Raw genomic sequence first — 24,376 nt, forward strand, 5'->3', positions numbered from 1 at the left:
ATAACAGTTTGTGCCTTCAAGGGGAGCACTGATAAGTACATAGATAATGTTTGTCATTTTGCTCCAGGTTTTGTATATTTTGTCTGTCTGTTTCAGGTAGAACTCCTTTTGACATTTTTTATAACGCAGGTCTTATGGTTAATTCCCTCACCTTTTGCTTGTCCCATCTCAATAAATGCACACTAAATAAGTCACAAAAACAAGCCTTTGCTCTCACTTGTCTGACTCTTGGCTCCATTAACCATGACATCAAATGACACGTACAACTAAAGTGTTATGTTTAATCTTGAGCAGGATGCTTTGGGCTGTGACTGGACACAGCTCATGCTTTTTCCTTCACCAAGGTTTATTCTATCAGCAGACAGGTAAGGAGTTGGGGGTCAGCTCCCCAGAGTAAAGCTGAGGACAGCTGCAAAGAGAACATGTAGGGACATGGGGAGGAGGAGGAGGAAGGTAGAGAAGGTGTCCTGTGGTCAGGCGTGTGTTCAGGTGCCGTAGGCTCCCTGGTGATTAGTGTCCGTGGGGACGGTCGCTCACGGGAGAGGAAACAGAATGGTCCAGATGTGCTGTCGTCCACTCCTCCAGCCCCAGGTGCTCCTCCTCAGTCCTCACCTAGTCAATGTTGGCCGCTATGAGCAAGAAGTTCTGGAGAGAAGGCAAAAGGACAGGTAAGAACGGTCATTGTCTGAACTGCACAGGAGCTCCCTGGAAGGAAACTTCTATAGGGAGAGGCAAGTTCTCTGATAAAAACCAGGTCAGTGCAAAAATGAAGCCCTTAGGTTTTTATAAAAGGAGGCCTTTATAAAACACTGTCCTTATCAGCTGCCTGCCCCCAGGAAATTATTTGTATATATCCTAAGCTTCTAGTTTCTGGAAGACCTCTGTGAACCACTGTCCTTTCTCCCAGAAGAACAATACACACTTAGGTGCTACTGGATTTTACTCCCCTCACATACTTTCTTTTTGTTTGTTTGTTTTGTTGGTACATGCCCCTATCGGGAACTGAACCTGGGACTCTCTGGTCCACAGGCTAACGCTCCAACCGCTGAGCCAAACTGGCCAGGGCTCCCTTCACACACTTTCTGAAGATGTGGTCCTGGATTACCTTGGAATAAAAACATGCTCAATCAATAACAATTTTTTTTTCATTTATTTTTGAGAGAGAGAAAGGGAGAAAGAGTTAGAAACATCGATGAGAGAGAACATCAGTTGCCCGCCTCCTGCACGCCCTCTACTGGGGATCGGGCCCACAATCTGGGCATGTGTCCTGACCGGGAATTGAACCAGTGACTTCTTGGTTCATGGGTCGATGTTCAACCATGGAGCCACACCAGCCAGACAATTTTTTTTTTTAAAGAACATGAACAGTGAAGACATTGCAAACTAGTATTTCTGGATTTATATCACAAAGTGTACTATGATTATCCCTGTCCCCTGCTGCTGATATGTTTCTTCCACTAGAAGCCATGGTCAGTTTTTCTCCAGGGCCATCCCTTGCTGCTGCGGGTGGGAGGGCTGGTCAGTGGCCCCGGGGGAACCCTCCACCAAGGACATTCAGGGCTTCTTCAGGTGGCCTCTCCTCAACCCAGAAGTGTGACTTCGAATCTGACCCCTTTGCACTTTCTGCCATCCGTGGCTAAAGGGCCTTGCACACTGTAGATGTTCAATTCACATGGCGGACCTGAATTCTTGAGAACTGAGCTATTTTACATGAAGCCCAGGTTTCAGATAATCAAAAGTTGCCATTTACACACCAAAATTCAAAATTGTGTTTTCTATGAAAATTAGGTCTCAGATGTACGTGGGAGTTAAGGACTCCCCCTAGTATCCACCAACCCCGAAGCTGCCCTCCGGCGTTCTTAGAGGTCCCCACCCAGACCCCACTTCTCACTGACCTTGTGGATTTGGAGCTCCAAGCTGTTGAGGTAGGTGTCCCTTGGCAGAGGGAGTGGGAAGCCCTCCTCAAGCTTTGCTGGAAGATAAACAGCAGAGGGGTGAGCTGGACCGAAGACACCGGGGAGATGTGAAGACACAGACCACGGCATTTGCAACTGGCCAGTGAGAGAGGGCCACTGCAACGGGGCAGGCTACTGGAGGCAGGGCTGGTTTGGGGGGCGGTGCACAAGCAGACTCTTGGGAAATGCAGCCTCTTTAGGAATCTTCAGCCTTTTGGGCTTCTACTGTCCCCTTCAAGAACCTACCTTCAGTCACTACCCAAAGTGGCCAGGGCTGGGCCATGCAGTGTTTATATCCAGGGCCTCATCCCTGAGGACCATCTTCTCTACTGTCTCTCTTCCAGGTCAGGTTTGCTGCTCTTATCTCTTGATTTAAAGGCAGATGGTGAAGCCAGGTGGAGAGGGCTCTGTCCTTGGAGGGCCCCTGCTGGCTTCTCAGGCAGCCACTGTCCCAAGTCCTACTTCCATCACCGTCACCCAGCAAGTCAGTGGCCTGACCTGGCTCAGGACCCCGGGGTGGCAACTCCAGGCATTCTCCCTGTGTCACCTGGAACGCTCCACTTCCTCCAGCCTAACTCCTTGTGCTTAGGGACTCCACTTAGCCCTCACCTCCTGGGCCGACCCTAAGCCATGTTCAGGGCCCCGCCTAGGTTCCGCAGCCCCAGTGCTTCCTCCTGTTGTGGCATTTATCAAACTTCCGCGTGTGCCTTCCAACGAAGTGCAAGCTCTACGAGGGCCAGGGCCCCGCCAGCACAGAAGACAGTCTCATCGTGCTAAATGAACGAACCAGAAACCCTGCAGAAAGGGCAGAATTCGCCCTCTGCCCGTGGCGGTAGCAGATAGTCTTACCGTTGAGAGTGGGGTATATGAGGTAGGTCGCGTAGTAATTGAAGATGGTTTCCAGCAACTCCACCTGGAACAGAGGCGGGGCCAGAGCGAAAGGATCAAACTGGTGAATAGAACGAGATGGAAGAACACCTGCCCCCCTTGCTGGACACATCGACGTGTCATCCCATTTACAAAATAGAGGTTGACTGTGACGATCACCACCACAGAGAAACAGCTCTTTGTTCACAATCCCCCCACACCCCAAATCTCTGAATTGCATTCTCCATAAGTGTGTGCAAACTCATTTTAAGACAAAACATGACCCGAACTGTCATGGGGCTATCCACTTGGTGTGACTAGTTTAAAATATGGGGGCAGATATAGTAATGTGTTTGATTGTAGACTGCTGCCCAGACCCTGCTGGAACTGTTACATAACATGGTGCATGCCCCAAACTACCCCACAAATTCTCAGTTTTGAAATGAATCTGGGATAGTGCTCCTGGACCACTATTGTTACAAAAAGGAACATATATTGAGAGCTTACTGTGTGAGACATTTTGTCAGAGTGTCTTACTGAATTCGTTGCCCCATTTTATATTACAGCCCTCCGTTTGAGGTAGATGCTATTATTCCCATTTTACATTCAAGGAAACTGAGGCTTAGAAAGGTTAAGTGATTTGCCGAAGGTCACACAGGTAGCGAGTTTCAGAGTTGGTATAAGAGTCCAAATATGCCCTGGCCAGTGTGGCCCAGTTAGTCGAGTGCTGTCCTGGTACTGAAAGGTCGCTGGTTCAATTCCCTGTCGGGGCACATACCCAGGTTGCGGGCTTGATCCTTGGTTGGGTTGCATGCAGGAGGTATCTGATTGATGTTTCTCTCTCACATTGATGTTTCTTCCTCTCCCTCTCCCTTCTTCACTTTCTAAAATCAATCAATTAATAAAAAAGGAGCCCAGATCTATCTTCCACCAAAGCTTATACACTCAATGGCCATGTCCTGTCACCCCTTTAGCCCTCAGGCAGTGTCCCTCTTGGATGGTTTTTTCAGACATGGTATCTCATTTTCTGCAACACTGCAGGGCCTCTCCACCTGGGACCTTGTCACTTCTTGAGCCCCACAATGCCCTGCTTTGACAAGACATTTAAAAAATCCCGAGAGAGCCCTGGCCAGTGTGGCTTAGTCGTTAGAGAGTTGGCCAAGCACCAAAGGGTCATGAGTTCAAATCCCACTCAAGACCACATACCTGGGTTGCAGGTTCAATTCCTGGCCCCAGTTGGGCGCATACAGGAGGCAACCAGTCGATGTATTTCTCGCACATCTATGTTTCTCTCTCTCTCTTCCCCTCTTCCCCATCCTCCCTTCCTCACCTTCCCTCCCTCTCTTCCAGTAGCTCTAAAAATCAATGGAAAAAATATCCTCAAATGAGGATGAAAAAAAAAAGAAAGAAAGAAAGAAATACTGAGAAAACAACTCACATTGAAGAAATTGATGTTGGAGTGTATCAGTTCCAATTTCAACTTACTGTGTGGAGAAGAGAGAAACATGGTCACCCAGGCCCTGGCTAATACTTTTCACACTTACCGCGGTGGGGTGTGCAGCCCCTACGGGCAAGGGCATTTCAGTGGCTAGCGCCCAGCGGTTCCTCTGCAATTTAAGGCTTTAAGCATGCACTGTGATTTAAGAGTGACATTTTAAAAAACATAGTGTTATCTTTTGGAAGATAACTGATTTGAAGACAGAAGATTTCTTCTATCTTTGAAGAAATGATGATGACATGGTTATTAACTGGAGAAAGTGGAACATAAAAAGTAATGCACTGTCACCCGGCCGGTGTGGCTCAGTGGTTGAGTGTTGACCCATACACCAAAAGGTCGCCCGTTCGATTCCCAGTCAGGGCACATGCCCAAATTGTGGCCCCAATCCCGTGAGGATCATGCAGGAGGCAGCCAATCAATGTTCTCTCTCATCGATATTTCTCTTTCTCTCTCCCTCTCCCTTCCTCTTTCTCTAAAAATTAATGAAGAAAAAAAATTTTGAAAAAAAAAAGTAATGCACTGTATGTTTTCAGTTATAAATGTATAAAAAGAGACTGGAAGGAAACATGAAACTATTAAGAGTGACAGTCTCTATGAGGCAAAGTTATGGGTGATTTTCGTTTATACTTTTGTAATTCTCATTTTTTTCTTGCCATGAGCATGGATTATTTGTATAATATAGGAATAGACATTAAAAATGGAAAAGAGGCCCTAGCCAGAGTGGCTCAGTTGGTTGGGCATCGTCCCATGCACTGAAAGCTCGTACGTTCTTGGTAGGGGACACGCAGAAGGCAGCTGATCGATGTTTTGCTCTCACATAGATGTTTCTCTCTCCCTTCCTCTCTTTCTAAAAATCTGTTTTAAAAACGTTTTTTAAAAAATGGAAAAGAGCCCTGGCCAGTTTGGCTCAGCGGTTAGAGTGTCAGCCTGTGGACCAGAGAGTCCTGGGTTCAGTTCCCGCTAGGGGCACATACCTTGGTTGCAGTTTGTCCCCAGCCCTGGTTGGGGTTGTGTGGGTGGCAGCCACCCGATGTGTCTCTCTCACATCGATGCTTCTCTCTCTTCTCTCTCTCTCTTCCTCCCTCTCTCCTGCCAGTTCTATCTGAAGATAGATGCAAAAAAAAAAAAAAAAGGGAAACAGAGGCCCGCAAACAATAATGGCAGGCAGCTGGAGTGAAGGAGGGTGGAGTGACTTGGCACCTGGACTGCTATCACTATAAAAGCCAAACCCCAGTGTCCCCTGTTGATTCCTTTGGCTGCTGACCTGGTTCCCTTGTTCAGGAATTCTAATTACCCTGAGCAGATCTCCACTTTCTGCTCATGAGGCAGTACTTTTAATAATTTTATAGTATATTCTTGGGTGAGATCCTCTGTTCACTTTGCTGTCTCCTCATAGTCTAAGGGCTTGGCTGTCCTACCCGATACTGCAGAGACCCTCCCCCAAGCCAGGTCTATGCAGAAACTCAAATTCAGAGACCTCCCAAATCCCCAAAGGCTCACCATTAGCTTCTTTTTAAAAACACTTTTTAAGGAGATGTTCATTTGGAGGGGGTCAGGGCATTCTATCAGCCACAGGCATCCAAGCCTGGGGCCAGAAATTCGTTCTCTGATGAACCTATTGCACCTGTACTTCAGCAGGGAGTAGGTGAGACTTGGGGCACAGGTGAGGGCTCTGGACAGAGGGCACTGCAAGGGCAAGGGCCAGCCCAGGGAGCCGTACAGCCCCTACCGTCCAAAGCCTGAACTCTACTGACTCACTGGCTAAATAAATACTTGCCTACTGATTGGGTATCTGGGCAGTGGAGCAGTACGCAGTGGCCGAGGGGCACCTTTCATCCCCCATTTTAAATCCCCCCTTTTTGACGTGTGATGTTGATAGTTTTTCTCAATCTTATATGTCAAGTCCTTGCAAGCCCGCCCTCTCCAACTGGACTGTGGTTCCCAAGTACACTCTTTGCAGACGTTTCGGCTCTTTTGCCGATGCCTGAGAGGGGAACCTGAAGGTAACCTCGGTTACCTGACTATGTTTCTTTCTTTTTTTTTTTATCCTCACCCGAGGACATTCTTCGATATTTTGTTCAGATAGAGTGGGAGGGAGAGAGAGACAGAGAGAAACATCGATGTGAAAGGGACACATCGAGTGGTCGCTACCCACATGACCCTACCAGGGCTGGGGACAAACTGCAACCGAGGTACTTGCCCTTAGCAGGAACCGAACCCGGGTCTCTCCAGACCGCAGGCTGATGCTCTAACCGCTGAGCCAAACCGGCCAGGGCCTGACTACGTTTCTTGTCTTCTGGCTTTCCCCCTGAGGCACTGTCAGTATGCCTTTCCAGAAGGGCATCGGATTCGAGAAGGAGACAACCCAGTGGAGACCTGTTTCCAAGGGGCAGCTCCAGCCCTATCAGTGAAGCAGACTAGATGCTCTGACCACCCATCCCACCCCCTCTCCTCTGCTCACCCATGGCCTCTTACCTTCCTGGGGTCAATGAGCCAAGGACCCTGCCGGAGCGCACACTGATGGTGGTGGAGATGTTGGTTCTCTAGAAAAGCAAAAGGACATCACCCCGATTCTCAGGCTACGTAGGTATCCTGTTGATTCCCAGGGCAGGAGACAGAGCTCCCGAAATAGAAACCACAGCCAGATAAGGGAAATACTCTGAGTGTTTAGTTGACTATTCAAGGGTTATGGACCGAGGATGCAGGATGTTGGCTCCACAGCTGACTTCAAGAAAGGTGAGCTGAGATTTCCAAGGTCTCCATCTTTTTGTAAACATTTTTTTCTTTATTGATTTTTAGAGAGAGAGGAAAGAAGAGGGAGAAATAGAAACATTGACGAGAGAGAACATCGATGTGCCCTGACTGGGAATTGAACCAGTGACCTCTTGGTGCATGGGTTGACGCTCAATGACTCAGCCACACGGGCCGGGTGCCAAGGTCTCCATCTTAATGGAAGCATCAGGAAGGGGGAATAAGCCCAGACTAAACACTCAGAGTATTCAAATTGGGAGACTGTCTGCCTGTAAGTATGACTGAGCTTTGGAGCAGACTACCAAGGGGAGTTCAGAGAGCCTCTGAGCCCTGATCAGATATATGGTTTGCAAATATTTTCTCCCGTTCTGTGGGCTGTCTTTTCACTTTCTAGAATAGTGCTGTCCTTTCAAGTATAAAAGTTTTTAATTCTGATAAACTACAGTTTACCTATTTTTTATTTTGTTGCTTGTGATTTTGAGTTGATCTGAGAAGGCTCTGCCTAACCCAAGGTCATGAAAATTGACTACTATGTTTTTTCTAAGAGTTTTATAGTTTTAGCTCTCACATGTAGGTCTATGATCCTTTTGGAGTTAATTTTTGTGTATAGTGTAAGATAGGGGTCCAGTTTTATTCTTGTGGATATACAGTTGCCCCTGTACCATTTCCTGAGAGTCTATTCTTCCACATTTAGTTGTGTTGGTTCCCTTGTTGCAAATCAATTGACTATAAATATGGGGAATTAATTCTGAATTCTGAATTCTATCCCAGTGATCTATATATCTTCCCTTGTACAGTACTATACTATCTGGACTACTATAGCCATATAGTACATTTTGAAATAGTTAAGTATGAGTTAATACAACTTTATTTTCAAGATTGTTTTGGCTATTCTGGGTCCCTTGACTTTACATATGAATTTTGGAATCAGCTTGTTATCTGGCAAAAAGCCAGCTGGGATTTTGATAGGGATTATGTTGAATCTGAACATTAATTTGAAGAGCACTGCTATTTTAAATTTTATACCTTCTTTAAATTTAAATTTAAAAAATTTTAAATTTAATTTCTTTAAATTTTATACCTTCCTCAAACAAATAATTTGATGACTTTTATTTATAACAATTTGAATATAACTTTTATTTATAACAATTTTAAACAATTTTTTATAACCAACATAGCAGTGAGAAAGCTAATATTTTCAACTCAACTGAGTGAATGAATTTTACGGTTTCTTGTAACTCTGATTTGATTAACTATGCCCTGGAGAAGACTGGCTGTTCAGATCAGAATTGCAAGGCCCACTTATGCCTACAGTGGGAAATAAATAGCCTCCAGCATCTATCAGATGTGAATGTTCCAGGTCTTTCATTGGTGGGAGGGGCTTACACCCATGCCAAGCACCACCCTCTGCTGCCCCAGCCGGAATCAGACTTACCGCCCTGAGATGGAAGAGTGGCTTTCGGTCAGACGAGTTGGGCAGGAGGGCAAAGGCCTGGATGTTCATCACTGGTATGAGGGTCACATTTCCAGGACTGAACTTCAGGAAGGGAGCTGCTTCCGGTGACATTTCCAACTCTAGCTCTGTATTGGGGTATAGCCTGGACAGCTAGAGAAAGAGGGCAGAGACTCAGGGGAGGGCAGGAGACAAACAGAGGGACCCTGAGCTGTATTGGGAAGGGTTAGATGGGTGGACTTACAAGGTTCAAATCTCTAAGGGCCCGAAACCAGCAGTGGAAATATCACAGGATAGAGGAAATTTTATTTTCCACAACCCCTTTCCAGTAGATGGCTGTTATGACTGAAAGGGGTACTCTGATAAAGTGTCTGAGATGGGTGACACACCCCATGGGCATGTTCCAGTAACAGTGGATGGTCACTGTACTTCCTTCTATGCTGGCCAACTTGTGTTAACCAGTGTGCAAGTTTGGGGCTGAGCTGAATTGCCTGGTTCAAGAGGGGGAAGGCTGAGTGCTCCTCTTCACTCTGTCCCTGCCTCCTTCAGCTATGTGCTGCATAAACATCATGCAATATCAATTATTAGCTTAGCCCCAAATTATTAGCCTGCCAACATGCCTCATTTGTGCCCTGGAAGGATTCTGTATATTCGTGCTGGTTGAGTGATCTTGTCTCCCATTGATACAACAGTGGGGCAGGTACTATTGCCATCCCCATTTGACAGATGAGGAAACTGAGGCCCAACAAGATTGAGTTCCAAAGATAGAAAACAGCCGACCCAGGATCCAAACAGGCAATCTGAATCCACAAGGGGTCAAAAAATTATGGGAATTTTGTACAACAAACAAACAAGCAACTTTTATCTTTACCCACTGTTCTAATAGGTAAGCTGTTTGTCTGGAGAAAGTCTAGGCATAGCTGAAATACAATCTCCACATTTGGCCTAGGTCAAGGGGCTTGCCTTGTCCTCTGTGATGAGTGGGCAGAGGTCTCACCTGAGGAATCACGGCCCCTAGGGACTTGGTGTGCAGCTGAATTGGGAAGTCCAGGGGAATTTGCAGCAGATGAAGCAGGAAGCCACTTGAGAAGCAGGACATCATGGCGGTGAAAGTTGTGGCCTCGGAGAGCACACAAGTTGGCGCCCACCATCCTTGAGCGGAGTGATTGCCGACAGACTTTGTTAGGTTCTGTATCTGTAAAATGGGGATGATAGTAAGAGCACTTGCTGTACAGGCTGTGCAGATTCCATGAGGTCGTATGTGGAGAAAGCGCCAGTGCACTGCCTGGAACATACTAAGTAAATGTCTGCTATTGTAATTCATTAGTTCTCAGGATGCTTCCCCAAAAGTCCAGCTGATCACCACCACAATCCGGATTTAATGTGCTTCCACATACAGTTTCCCCCAAAATCTGTTACTCGCCATCTCTTGTGGTATCATTCTCTATCCACACCATGACTTGCCGATCTTTCAGCTCGGGGAACTCTGCCTACACCTGTCCATAGCCCACCTTCCTTGATCTCTCCTCCCTCGAGATTCTTGCTCTTTACCTGGGCAGCTCCATTAGCACTTATCATAGCTTTGGCTCTGGAGGTGTGCCGCTCAGACCTCCCTTCAAGGGGATCAGTGAAGGGGAGGTAGCTGGCGAATAGACTTCCCCAATGCCCCCCCTCCCCCGCCACTGCCTCACATCCAGGTCCCACACCATTCTCACCGAGGCCATGCTCCCCCAGACAGCTCCAGCCCCTGCTGAGCATGGCTGGGGTGGCAGAGCAGGAGAATTTTGTCAGATCACTGCCAGGATTCGAGGTGGTAGTGTTAAGAGACTAAACAGGCAAGGGTGCTCCTTCCCCGCCCCCACATCTTCCATTTTCCCCTGTGGCATGGCACCTTCCAAGGCCAGATGACCCGTGCAGATGGAGCAGGGGGATCGCCTTGCTGCCAAGGGAGACCTGCACAAAAGGCTCCTGCTATTTTATGGCCCCAGGGGGAAGAGGTGGAGGAGAAGGGGAAGGGCCAGGGGTAGAAAAGTACTGAGTGCTGAGGCTGGAGAAAACTGTCTCCAAGATCCCAGTTAGGGGTCTTAGCAGAGGCACTTAGACAGTGTCATGGCTGAGGTTCCCTTTCTCCTACATCCATAAGGAACCCTCTGAAAGGAGGTGTCTATACTAGGAATGCTGACCCGTCAGTCTGGGTGGGGGTGGGGCGGGGTTAGGTCTTTGGCTGCAGCTCCTTCTAGACTAGGCTGACAAGCGCTCCAGGTGTGGTCCGGTGAGACGCGCCCGGTAAAGCCTGTGTAATTGCCTACAGTCAGGTCTGAAAGATCGTGCATAGGATTTTGGCCTGGAGCCGACTCCTCACACAGCCTGAGGTGTGCAGCCCTCCTCTAAAAAGTAAGCTTTGCTCTCCCCCCATCAGCTTGCTGAGATTTCTCGGAGCCACGTGGTAGCATTTCCGCCTTCCCTCTTCCTTCACAGGTGTCGGTCTGCAGGCTCTCTCACCTCCTCCTCCTCCTCTCCTTTAGCCTTCTCAGGCGGCGTTTCCCTAGTAAAACTCTTAAGTCTAATGCTGTCTTGGCATTTGCTCCTCCAAAACCTGCTATGACACACCAGTCTGTCTTATTTGTTAAAATACTGCGGATAATTGCTAATATGTATTGTGTGACAGACACCAAGCTCTTTACACTCTCTCACCGAACCCCTGGGGGTCCGTGTGCACAGACGGGGAAACTGAGGCACAGTCTGGCTTTGCATTCATGTTGGGCAGGCTCCAGATTCCACATTCTTCCGCTAGCTCCCTAGGGCACCCACAGTGGGTCTGCAGTCCCACCTGATGCTCTCTCCTGGGACCCCCAGCCTCCTCCATCCCCTACTCACGTGCTCATTTCGGATGGTGAAGTTCATGTACCCAGCCTGGTAGTAAACCTGGCTGGCTGTGTTGAAGACATATTGGGAGACTGCAAAGTAGGTCATGCGGTCATGCTCCTGGGACAGCCCGATGGGTGGAGCATCAAGGGGGACTGGGGAGCACTGGCTTTGGCAAAAGAATTCACCCTGGAGACAGAAGGACAAATCAGTCACCCAAGGTTCCTACCAGAGAGGGTGTCAGGCAGGGGCATCCAAAGCCTGCCTGGGGGAGGACTCTTGGGCCCTGGGTGGTGGCCAGGGTGGCAATTCCTCTCCAGAATGTGGGGTCAGGGGTCCTCAACGATTCCTCTGGTCCCACAATATTTAGGTTCCGACAATTGCCTGAAATCCCTCCTTTGGTGGGGAGGTCCTGTGTTTTTCTAGGCTCAGGACATAGAACAGGAAGCACAGCCGGTGGGAAAAAGCAGGGACTCAGGAGCTTAACAGTATGAGTTTGAATCCCGGTCTGCCACCTACTGGCTCTGCAACCTCAGGCACGTCACCAACTGCCTTGTACCTCAACTTCCTCACCCGTAAAATGGGGATGGCGCTAATAGTTTTGACTTCTTAGAGGTAGTATAAAACTTAAAGAAGTTAACATTGAACAGCATCTGGGACATAGGACGAAGTGTATAAGTATTAGTTAAGTAAATAAAATTGGAGAGGGTGGCACTCCAGGCCTTGGCTCAATTCGCAAGGGAGCTGTGAAAGAGACAGGTGTGAAGAGGGGTGTCCTGGTTTCCATGGCTGCTGTAATAAATTACCTTAACCTCAGTTAAAACAGCACAGATTTATTCCCTTACACTCTGGAGGTCAGAAGCCTAAGTACAAGATGTTAAGGTTGGTCTCCTTCTGGACTCTGGAGGCTTCAAGGGTGAATCTGTTCCTTGTCTTTAAAAAATTTGTTATTAATCCTTACCTGAGGATATATTTTTCTATTGATTTTTCAGAGAGGGTGGAAGAAACGGAGGGAGGGAGGGAGGAAGAGAGAGAGAGAAACATGATGTGAGAGAAACACATCGATTGGTTGCTTCTCGCACGCTTTCCAACCCAGGCTGGGGATCGAACCTGCAACCCAGCTATATACCCTTGACCGGGAATCAAACCCACAACCCTTTGGTGTGTGGGCTGATGCTCTCTCCATTGAGCCACACCAACTAGGGCCTGTTTCCTTGTCTTTCCTACCTTCCAGAGGCCACCTGCATTCTTTTTTTTTTTTTTTTTTATCCTCACCCGAGGACATTTTACCATTTTTTGTTCAGATAGAGCGGGAGGGAGAGAGAGGAAGAGAGAGAGAGAGAGAAACATCGATGCGAAGGGACACATCGAGTGGCTGCCTGCCACCCACACGACCAACCAGGGCCGGGGACAAACTGCAACCGAGGTACGTGCCCTTAGCGGGAACCGAACCCGGGTCTCTCTGTACCGCAGGCCGACGCTCCAACCGCTGAGCCAAACCGGCCAGGGCCCACCTGCATTCTTTGACCGGTGGTCCCTCCCTGACATCACCTCTTGCTTCACTCCTACTTCTTGTTTCCGTTGTCACATTGCCTTCTGTCCCTTATCTCCTTTATAAGGATGCCCATGATTACAACTGGCCAGGATAATCTTGTCATCGATATGCTTAATTTAGTTACACCTACAACACCCCTTTGGACACGTAAGGTGACATTCACAGATTTCGAGGACTAGAACGTGGACGTTTTGGAGAGACATCCTTCAGTCTACTGTAGGGGGGCAGATAGTTGACAACAGTGTTCCCCTGTACATGCGCTATGTGCCAGGCACTTGCTGAGCAAGTCATCCACACCTCACTTAATTCCTATAGCCGCTTTATGGGGTGAGGCTGTTATTATTCCAATTTAATAGAGCTTCATAGAGGTTAATTCTTGCAAGGGTCCCCACCACAGAAGTGATAGAACCAGGATTCAAGCTCAGGTCTATCCGGACTCCAGACAGATTTATCATGTTAGTTCAGAGACCTTGTTTTAGGGTTTGCTCTGCAGTGCTGAGCACCACATCTGCCCACGGTGGGCCCTGGTCAAGGATGTGGACTGACAAGCAGAAGGACTGGAGAGGGAGGGTAGGAGCTGATTCTGAGAGGTGGGTCTGATTCCCTGCCAGTGCTCAGCTCCAAAGCCCTTTTCCCACAGCCCCTTACCTTGAAGGGCGTGTCCAGGCCTTCGGAGGTCACCCAGGGAGCTCCTACTAAACTGTAGTCAATGCCAGCAACCTTGTCAATCATCAAGGTGACTGTGGAACGGGAAAGAGGCAGCACTGTGAACAGGGTGGCTGGACAGTAATTGAAGTTCTACACCACACAGCTCCTGGGAGCTCCTTTCACAGGGACTGTAGCCTTTGGAGAATGGAGATGGGCTGGGGCATATCCATGCTACCTTCCGTCATAGAGAGAGTACTTCATTCATTCATTTATTTGCTTATTCATTCAGTATTTATTTAGCACCTGCTGTATGCCAGGAGCAATGCAAGAGGCTGATGAAACAGCTGAGTGAGATAGTCTAAGTTTCTGTCCTCAAGGAACTCATAAATCCAGAGAAGAGAAATAATCAAATACCCAAGAAAATAGATGTACAATTGCAAGTATGTTAGATGTTAAGTAGAAATCCATAGGATGATGCCAGCCATATGACAGGGGGTGACGTGGGGGGAGGCAACCTGATTTGGAGAGGGAGTCAGGGAACTTTCCGAGGAGGTGTTGCTTTGGCTGAGATCTGAAGGAAGAGCAGGTGTTGACTGGGTGAAGGGGGGTAAATGTGGGGGAGAGGCACTGGCAAACGGAATGACATGTGCAAATGTTATGGAGCACGGTGTATTAGAGAGACTAATAGGGGCCAGAGTGGCCAGCTGAGTTGGGGAGGGGAGCACGATAAAGCGGGAGACAGCAGCGTGGTGGTCTGAGCCAGACCATGCAAGGCTTCGTCTCCCACAGCTGGGCTCATTATTCTGAGAGTCAGAGGGGACTTTGATGGGTTTCAAGAGGGGGAGACCTGACCTTATGTATGATTGTAAAAGGTCCCTGTGGCAGCCAGGGGGTTAGAGCTAGGAGGGTCCCCAGGGAGGTCAGAGCACCCCTGTTTTGTTAAAGCAGCCAACATGTGACTCTCCCACATATTCCTACTTTTCTGCCCACCCTGTGCTCCCAGCAGGTTTCTGAGTCACCACCCTCAATCACCTCATTCCCTCACCTCTAGAGAACAGATCCCCAAAAGAGGTGGTCGCCCCATACGTAACTCTGTAGAATGGAAAGCTACTCAATGGGGAAAATTCTCCCAAGGCTCTTGAGGGGGGGTGGTTTCAGGAGTACTGGGTACCATGGCATCCAATGGCACCCAGACAAGTGAGGGGGGTCTCCTAACCTGGCAGCGTTTGGAGATAGGGCTCCAGGTGTGTGGTTGTTGACTGCCTGATGATTCCGCAGATCTGCCAAAGTGGTGAGAAAGCCAGGTGAGTCCTTCCTCCCCACCCCTCTAGGAACCTTGGGTTACATCCCCACTTGTACGTAGGTGTGTGAGGGGAGGGAGAGTATGGTGAAAGGGACAAGAGACCACTACCCCCCCCATCAACACTTGGTCACTCTCATACATGAAGGCTCAATTGAAGTTACTAGACTTTTCTGGAACTGACATTAAAAGTGGACGGTGGTCAAGTCAGCACTGCCCTAGGGCCTGCTACTGTCATGGTCCTCTGGCAGCTAAGGGGCAAGAAGTGCAGTATATAGATGCTTATATTAGAGAGCAGAGGACAAAGCAGAAGAGCTTCTAGGGGCAAAGGGAAGCTCTTGAATTAGAGGCTCCACCACCCATTCCAAAGCTCTGTTGCCTCCTATTTCTACTGGGGTTTCTGGCCATCAGTGAATCTGTCAAGGAGCTTGGTGCCTAGTCTGTAGGGAGTACTAATTGTGGCCACCAGAGGGCTCTAAAGTCAAGCCAGATGGAGGGTCCACCCCAGAATTGCATTGCTCAGTAGGCCACCAATTTACTCCTCTGTAAGCCAAGAATCACAGCTTGGGAGATCCCAGAAGCCCTCAGTCTTGCGATTTCCTAATTTCAACTATACCTATACCATCTCTGATGCTCCAGGGGTGTGTCAATTTGTCCAAAGAAACACAAAGGGTAAATTCGAGAGGTACCTCTTTGCCTCCAAGACCAACCCCTATCCCAGAGATGAGAGATACTGAGGGGCCATCTCCAATGCTGTTCTCAATATGATGCATTTTCTTTTTAACAGGACAGTCTTATTTAAGAAACATTTTCCTACCCTGAAGGTGAGAAAGATATCTTAGGTTCTCTACTAAAAAGTTTTTGAATTGTTCTGGTATTTAAGTCCTTAGATGACCAGGAATTGATTTTTGCGTATAGTGTGAAGGAGGGATCCAAAGTCACTTCTCCCTATCTCTCTCATATTATCTACAACTAGATATCAAACACCGTCAGTTTCTAATGCCAATTTAGCCCATATGATCATACAAACTGGGGAAAGCCTTGAGGTTTGCCTTTGTACCACAAGTGAGGAGGGTTTTGCTAAGCAAAGTCAAATGGAAACCTACTTAAAAGACAGGACTGTTTCCAAATATCAAATAGGCACCTGCCAATGATTTTTAACCACAGATCTGCTTGTCCTTAGTTTACCTCTTGTTTCAGGATATTCTTTAACTTGTTTTCAATTCTTTCATGGAATACGTTCAGGAGCCAGCTGAAGAAAAGAGGAAAGAGGGTCAGGATCCACTTTATGATGGACTGAGAATCCCATGGATTTGACCTTTCCCGTGTCGTCCCAAGAAGGGACACAGCCAGGTGAATTTAATCCAAGGATGGGTGATTCTTGGATACTAACATACCCTCACCTTTCAGTTCAGCAAAAACCTAAATCTTTGATGAAATACTGTGTTGATGATAGTGGGAGGAAACACATTAACTAGCAAACCCCTGTGAGGGCAATTTGCTAGTTTTTATTAAAATGACAAAACGCACATACCATTTAAAAATGTATCCTATAATTTATTTGCCCAGGTGCAACATGATATTAAGCATAAGGTTATCTTTGGTAGCATTGTTTGTAGTAGCAAAAGACTGAAAGAAAACCCCTCAAACTAAAAAGAAAAGTCTATCAATAGAGGACAAATCATTACATTTTAGTGTCTTCATATAATGAAGTATTTTGAAAAGGAAGCTCTTGTGTTCAGGTGTGGATGGGCTTAGACGGACAGGGTAGGGACATAATGCTTTCTATAGCATGCTGCATTTGTGTTAAAATAAAAGAGTAAAATATCTAACTGTTCAGGCACAGACTGTCAGGAATGAGACCTCAGACGCTGTTAGTATTGGTTGTTCTGGCAAAGAGAGCTGATCGGTGGGGGAACCAGAATGGAGAAATATGTTTTTCATTCTGTACCCTTTGCACTTTTTGAATTTTGAACTGTGCAAATGTACTACCTACTCAGAAGCATTTACATTTTTAAAGGTATGATAAGGAGAGTAAGACCTATTCTTTATACCCTGCAAAAGCCCATAAACAATTTACCTGACCACTTAGCAATTAGTCATTCACGCATTCCTTCATTCAACAAACCTGTACTGAGTCCCTCCTCCCTGCTAAGCACAAGAAAGGTGTTGAGGGACATTGCTGAGGGACCTCACAGAGCTCATGCTGTGAGTCTAACCCACTTCAGGTAAAGCTGTTTACTGAGAACCCCTCCCAACCACAGACACCACTCTGAGAATCGTGGCCCAGAACAGAGCTTCTCACACTACGTTCTCACCTAGGGGTGAGGGTGAGAGGCGGTGTGAACTAAGTGAACCACATTAGAGGAATTACTTCCGGTGAAATGTTTCTCCCCTAAAGTTTTCTTTACCATTCGATGCTTGCTGATTGGATGATTAGTGGTATGTTTTAGAAGTGTATGTGTATTATAAATAGATGTGGTAACATAAGACACAAGTGCTCCCCGGGGTTCTGCAGAAAGCATCCTGGGGGCTGCCAGCTATACGTTCATCTCTCAAGCTCTCTTGTCATCGGGCTTCTAGTTGTTTTGGCCAACGGGAGGCACAGGTTGGAAGCAGAGAGGAGTCAGGGTATGCACTCCCAGGTCCCTCCCTGCCTGCTGTTCCACTTTGCTCCTGTCCTGGGGCCCTTCTCCAAGGTTTCGGCTTTCCTAGGCTCTGGAAACACCCTTCCCTTCCTCTCACCTTCAACCTTAGATGTGGCAATAGCTTCCTGCTGTTGCTAGGCTCCAGTGAATATTCTCTTTGTTAGATTCTTGTTGCTTAAGCCGTATGAGCTGCCTTCTGTTTCCTGCCACGATCTGAGTGATATAATGCCAACCAAAACAGAGTGGGAAGGCAGTGGCCCTGGAGGCTGCCACCATTCATTCAACTTCACTGAGCATCTGCTCCAGGCAAGTTGCTTTGGGATGCCGGATTGCCATTGGAGGCAGTCTTGCTGAGGGGTGAGCAAACTTCTTCTTAAAGGGCCAGACAGGAAATATTTTTGGCATTGCATACTATATGGTCTCTGTTGCAACTTCTCAGCTCTGCTGATGTAGAGCTGTGTTCCCACGGAACTTCATTGACAAAGACAGGTGGCCTGGGCCCACAGGCTTTAGTTCACCGACCTCTGACCTTGAGGAATCTTACATCTTGCTCTTCTGGCCCATCAGGGACATCCCCTGGGTAGGCTAGATGCGGAAGCAATTCTGACAGCTTCCAGCAAGTGTAGGGGGTGACATACCTTAGGTTTCCAGAAGTGTGGATGCTGACCTGGCCCACAGAATTGCTGCAGTCGTCCACAGAGGCAGTGGGTCGTCCTGACGGGTCCTTGCCCACGTTCAGAGAAATCGAGATGGAAACGTCATCCACACTCAGATCAAAAGTACCCTGTAGGGTGCTGGTTGGGAGAAATGAGAACCAAATGGTGAATGATCAGTCACCTCCAGAAAGAGGAGCTGGAAGAACGCAGACCCAGGTTTATCCCCCAGATCCCCATTAACGAGCTGTGTGTTCTGTCTGAGCCTTTCAAGGTGAGGGGCATCAAGCATTTATTTGAGATCAATAACAAAAGCTATTCAGGAAGCATTGATAAGGCAGAGCCCGAATATTGTTTTAATTAGAAGACAAAAGCAACGGGTGTTTATGAGAAAGGGAAGGAGAACAATTACAACAATAGAAGAAAGGCATTTCTATTAGTGAAGATATAACATAGTGACGTAAATTCCAAATGATGTTTTAAATTTTCAGTCTAGGAGTTGTAATATCTGCTTTCTTGTTATCTTTGCAAACAGTTCTTTGGGGCACAAGGTTGCTTTAGGCCCCATGTAAACGTTATTTTGCTCTGTTTGAACATCCCAAAGGTTTGAGATGTAAGACGAACCAGACAGTTCCTCCGGCAGGCAGCTCTGGCTCTATTTTCAAGTGGCTCCATTTATATTATTTTGACAACATCAACTTAACATTAACGAAGATACCAGTGTCTCACTGAGTATTTGCTACGTGCCAGGCACACTGCAAATACCTTATGTCTGTTATTTTATTTAATCCACAAATGCATCTGGGTTGGGTTATTATTAACTCCATTTTACAGATAATGAAACTGAGGCTTAGAGATAGTCAGAGCTGGGTCCTTTATTGACTGGATGTTTAAGTATCCAGAAATGGAAGTCCAGGGTGGGAGGACATGCCAGAGCTGAGAGATTCTAACCCAAGTACTACTTACATGAACCCCTTTTTCACTTTCCAGTTCCCCGCGATAGACACGTAGTTATTGGACAGGGAGGCTGTGACACCCTTCCCTGGGCGTAGACTCAGATCGGAGTTTCGGAGTAGGAAGTTAAGGATTCTCAGGCTAGGGAAGGAAGGCAGACTATTAAATTCAGAAAAACCAGGGGCACATCAGTCCTCTGAATGAGTCCCCAGAGTCCCCAGAGTCCCCACCAGCCTCTCAAACTCTCTTGCAGATTTATTGACTTAAACCACAAAAAATAACCAAAGCTTTGCATTCATATTCTTCAAGGTCTAGACCGGCTTTCTCTCCTCCAGGAAGACTTCGCCAGCCTTCAACACCAAAGACCTTCCTCTCATCTATGACACCTACCACTTCCCACACTTCAAATACAAATATGGGCTCACATTTTACATCTGAGCTCTTCCACTGGTGATCTGCAGGTCGTACATATGATCCATATGCTGCAGGTAAGTGTTTCCTACAGTGTTCTCGGCAGTTTGAATCAGTTGCCAACACTTTAAAATAAGGACGTTTCACTGTAAAAATGTGAAGGGGAAAACACCTAGAATTCTGGATGCTCTTGAAAAGTCAAAAGCCCTGGCCCGTGTGGCTCAATTGGTTGGAGTGCGGCAAGGGGTTTCGGGTTCAGTTCCACATCAGGGTACACACCCTGGTTGCAGATTCAATCCCAGGTTGGGGTGCATGCGGGAGGCAACAGATCAATGCTTCTCTCTCACATTGATGTTTCTCTCTCTCACCCTCTCTCTTCCCCTCTCTCTCTCAAATCTCTCTCTCTATATATAAAATCACAAAAAAGTCAAAAGACAATGTTCTTACAATATGGTGTCTCCTCAAAAAATTAAAATTCAACTGCCATTTGACCCAGTGATTCCACTTCTAGGAATATATCCTAAAAAGCGTGAAACACCAGTCAGAAAGAATATATGCACCCCAATGCTCACATAGCAGTGCTATTTACAATAGCAAAGATCTGGGAATAGCCCAAGTGCCCATCAGTTGATGAGTGGATAAAAATGCTATGGTACATTTACACAATGGAACACTATGCAGCTGTGAGAAAGAAAGATCTCTCTCGCCCTGGCCGGTTTGGTTCAGTGGTTAGAGCGTCGGCCTGCGGTCCTGAGAGACCCGGGTTCGGTTCCCGCTAAGGGCGCGTACCTTGGTTGCAGTTTGTCCCTGGCCCTGGTCGGTTGTGTGGGTGGCAGCCACTCGATGTGTTCCTTTCACATCAATGTTTCTCTCTCTCATTCCTCTCTCTCCCTCCCACTCTACCTGAACAAAAAATGGGAAAATGTCCTCGGGTGAGGAAAAAAAAAAAAGAAAGAAAGAAAGAAAGATCTCTCACCCTTTGAGACCTCGTGGAGGGACCTGGAGAGTGTTATGCTAAGCAAAATAAGCCAATCAGAGAAAGACAAATATCACATGATCTCACTTATTTGTGGAATATAATAAACAAAATAAGCTGATGAACAAAATAGATCCAGAGACAAGGAAGTAGGGAAAAAACTGACAAACCTCAGAGGGAAGGGGGGTGGGGGTGGGGTCAGGAAGAGATAAACTGAAGAACTTACTTATGTGCATATGTGCATAACCAATGGACACAGACAACAGTCCAGTGAAGGGGGGTGGCGAGTGGGGAGGAGGGTGTCAAAGGGGGAAAAAGGAGGGACCTCTGTAATTTAAAAAAATTAGAAGAACTTACCAAATATATATATATATATATATATATATGTGTGTGTGTGTGTGTGTGTGTATTTGTGTATACACATATATATATATGGTTCTTATTTCCTTACAGCATCAATCAACTACAGTGAGTAGCAACTGTCCCCTTTAAATGGGGCAAATGCCCTTCAGATAAACACTGCATTGATCATTTGCTTATTTGCTCTCAGGTTTGTTCCCTTTCCTTCTCTTGCTCCACCTATAATGGATGGGACTGACATTCCAAAACTACATTTCCCAGGATCCTTTGCAGCTGACTTCTAAATAGGATTGGCCAATGGGAAGCACTCTGGGGAAGTAAGTGGGTATGGAAAGGGGAGAAGCCAAGGTATTTCTTCTCTTTCTCTCTCTGCCTAGAATTTATCTTTGGCAACAGTTACCTTTCCACACTGGGGCCAGTTCCTGCCAGACATGATCTTAACTCCTACTTTGAGCCCTGGCTCTTGTCCCCTGTGGACACCTTCCCTCTTTTTGTCTCTCCAGCTCTAGGAATGTCAATGACTTTTTGTTGTTGCTAATTTCTGGATTGCTTCACCATTCTCTATTTGGCTTTTCAGCTCTTCAACAACTTTGAATAAAAGTCCTTATATTAAACTCCCTCCATTGAAGTTCCTGGTGTGGGGTCTGCTTTCCTGCTGGTCCCTGACTGATGGTCACTCTGCTCAGTACACTCATCTGTGTTACTCACTCCTCTGTGGCCAGTGGACTCTTGACAACTCAACAATTAGGAGTTCCCTCATCGAACATTCATTGAGATCCTGCTCTGTCTGACCTGGCTGCAGGCACGCAGGCCACAGAGATCCAAAACTCAGTCCCTGCCCTTGAAAAGCTCACAGTTGGTGGCAGATCTGGATGTATTAACAGACCCTAGTAATCTACTGTGGAAACCAGATGTAAGGGGTGGGCATGACCTGGATGGTGTGTGTGTGTGTGTGTGTGTGTGTGTGTGTGTGCGTGCGAATTTAAAATAGCTCCTCTTTGCCCACTGTATTCAGGAAATTGTCTCCAGAGACTTGGGGAAGATTCCAAGAGGAGGAGCCTTTTCCATCAGTGATCCTCAAGGACTGATTCTGGACACTGAGCAGACCGGGGAAGAAAAAGCCATGCAAGCAAGGAATAGATGAAAAAATAGTAAGGAGTGAGGAGGACTCAAAGACTGAATATGAGAAAGCTGGAGAGAGATTAATGTCAGTTAAATCTCTGAGGGAGGGAGATGAGGAACCAGGACTTGTTCACCAGGGACCAGAAGGCCCCTGCTTTGTTGCTCACCGGGAATATGTGTGGATGCTATCCTCAAGAGATAACATGCAAATAAAATGTGAATAGGTTCCAGAAAGACTCTAAGTCCTTGATTACAGACCCCTAACAGGCTCTGAAGGGATGGATAGTACTCAAGCAGGTCTCTAATCCGGGCCATCAGGAGAGGGCCATGGATTCCGGTACAGCAGAAATCCACGACCAGTCTCTGCAGGACTGGAGAATGGTTTCTAAGAGTTTCCCTCCCATCCTGATAATCAGGAAACACATAGCACTTTCCAGAGCCCCACAAGGGCCGGCTATGATCTCTTTGCCTTTATTCCAAGTGATGATCCCATGTTAATCGCCCTTCCCCATGACTTTATGCCCCCTTTTTCCTCCCCCACTGCCCCTGTGGTGAAGAATGGAGACCTCACCTCTTAAACTCATAGCTCATGCTTCCCATCCAACCGACTTTGAAGCTTCCAGATAAATCAGGCAAGTTGATGGTGGCCATCTCCTTCTTCAGGGTGGCCATTCCATATTGGCGGGCTAAGGGCAAGTAGAGAGAGTTAGCTCATTTGGTGGGAGGTAGCTAAGCATACCGTTGGATGCCAGGCTTTGGAATCACAAGGACTGGGACTGAATGCAAGATTCGCCACCTACTGTTGGTGTAATCCCAAGAAAGTCCCTTGAATTCCCTGAGCCTCAGTTTCCCCCATGCCAATGGTAATAATAGTAATACCAACCTGAGCCCGACAATTAAATTAGATCATGAACTCAAAGTGCCAGGCAAATGGCAATCATTGTTATTTTTCATGCAACCAGATTGTGAAAGCAATGATGGAATACAATGGAACTTTTAAGGAATCATTTCCTACACTGTCGTCAAACCTTAGGGTTTTTCATGATTGCTTGGGCCATATTTCAACAATATAGATACCCAGGCCCAGCTCCAGTCGATCTTAAGTCGATCTCCAGAATTGTGTCTCAGCAAGTCTAATGTGGGGGGGTTATAGACCACCCTGGGAAAAATGCTCATCTAGTCCTACCTTAACCTCTGATAATTCAAGATGAGGAAACTGAAGTCCAGAGGATCACATACCCAAGGTTTCTAAGCCAGGCAGGAGCACAACCTAAGCCTGAGATTTTTTTTTTTATCCAGGTTACACCACTCTGGTGGGCAACAATGGGCACCAGAGGAATGACCAAACCCACTTACCATAGTCCAGGCCTTTTCTGGTGACCCTGACCACAAACCCAGGATTCGAGACCCCTTCTCCATGGCTGGAGGCCTCTGCCAGCAGCAGTAGGGCCACTACCAGACAGTATGGTCTGGCCATCATCTTGTCCTTCCTGGGCAGAGGTTGGTCAGAGTCTCTGTGCAGGAGCCTCCCTAACTGAAGGTGACAGCAGGGGCTGAGGAGCTTATAAAGCCAGGGGCCAGATGGGGAACTGAGCCAGCTGGAAGTAAGGGCAGGAAGGGTCAGGGCATTGAGGCAGCCCAAGTTTCAGCAACTTGAGATAGGGAGAGATTGCTTACGAAACCATTTGTGGTTTATTTTTGGCCTGAGAGTAACAGAAAGGGTGCTATAATTTCCAGCCCCTTCCTCTTCCAAGCACAGCTTAGAGCCAAAGCAGCCTCCCCCCCACACCTCTCTCTAGCTGAACACCCTCCATTCATTCCCCATTATCTAGAGACTGAAACCGAACACCCAGCCTAGAAGTGAAGGCCACCACAACTTGGCTGCGACGCACCGGACCCTCCACGGCTGCAGCCTGCCGAGTCTTCGCCCTGGCTCTGCTGGGACCTGCTGTTCTCCACTTACCTCAGGTAAGGCCACCTCAATTCGGTCCGCAAACACACAAGTGGATTCTGCATTTCTAGGCTCCAGAAACTTGGGTTTTCTCTTGCCTACGTTGTTTTCTATCAACTTTATTGAGGTAGAAGCAGTGTTCACTAAAATGCACACCTTTTAAGCGAACAGTTCAATGAGTGTGGACACTTCTCCATCCGTGTACCCACATTATAATCAAGATACAAAAAGTTTCTAGCATCCCAAGAAGTTTTCTCATGCTTCTTCCCAATCTCCTTCCCCACCTCCTATCCCAGAAAACCTCTGATCGCTCTCTGTTACCATCGATTCATTTTGCCCATTCTAGAACTTCATATAAATGGAATCATCCGGTATGGATGCTCTTCCGACTGGCTTCTTTTACACAGCC

At 47.2% G+C, this 24,376-nt stretch overlaps 1 protein-coding gene across 1 annotated transcript; it reads right to left on the minus strand.

Annotated features, from left to right (window-relative positions):
- Window positions 1-612: 612 nt before the first annotated feature.
- On the minus strand, window positions 613-23,496 carry LOC118618911 (lipopolysaccharide-binding protein-like). Its single transcript, XM_036245494.1, has 15 exons — window positions 23,373-23,496; window positions 22,588-22,702; window positions 19,160-19,288; window positions 18,179-18,334; window positions 16,081-16,144; window positions 14,809-14,872; window positions 13,593-13,684; window positions 11,402-11,578; window positions 9,522-9,581; window positions 8,507-8,677; window positions 6,796-6,863; window positions 4,261-4,306; window positions 2,805-2,868; window positions 1,896-1,972; window positions 613-645 (listed from the first exon to the last, which is right to left on the minus strand). The coding sequence occupies exons 1-15, from the start codon at window positions 23,494-23,496 to the stop codon at window positions 613-615; spliced, it is 1,440 nt and encodes a 479-aa protein (XP_036101387.1).
- Window positions 23,497-24,376: the final 880 nt, after the last annotated feature.

Source organism: Molossus molossus, unplaced genomic scaffold (assembly GCF_014108415.1).
Source record: "Molossus molossus isolate mMolMol1 unplaced genomic scaffold, mMolMol1.p scaffold_m16_p_6, whole genome shotgun sequence".
NCBI classification, from domain to species: domain Eukaryota; kingdom Metazoa; phylum Chordata; class Mammalia; order Chiroptera; family Molossidae; genus Molossus; species Molossus molossus.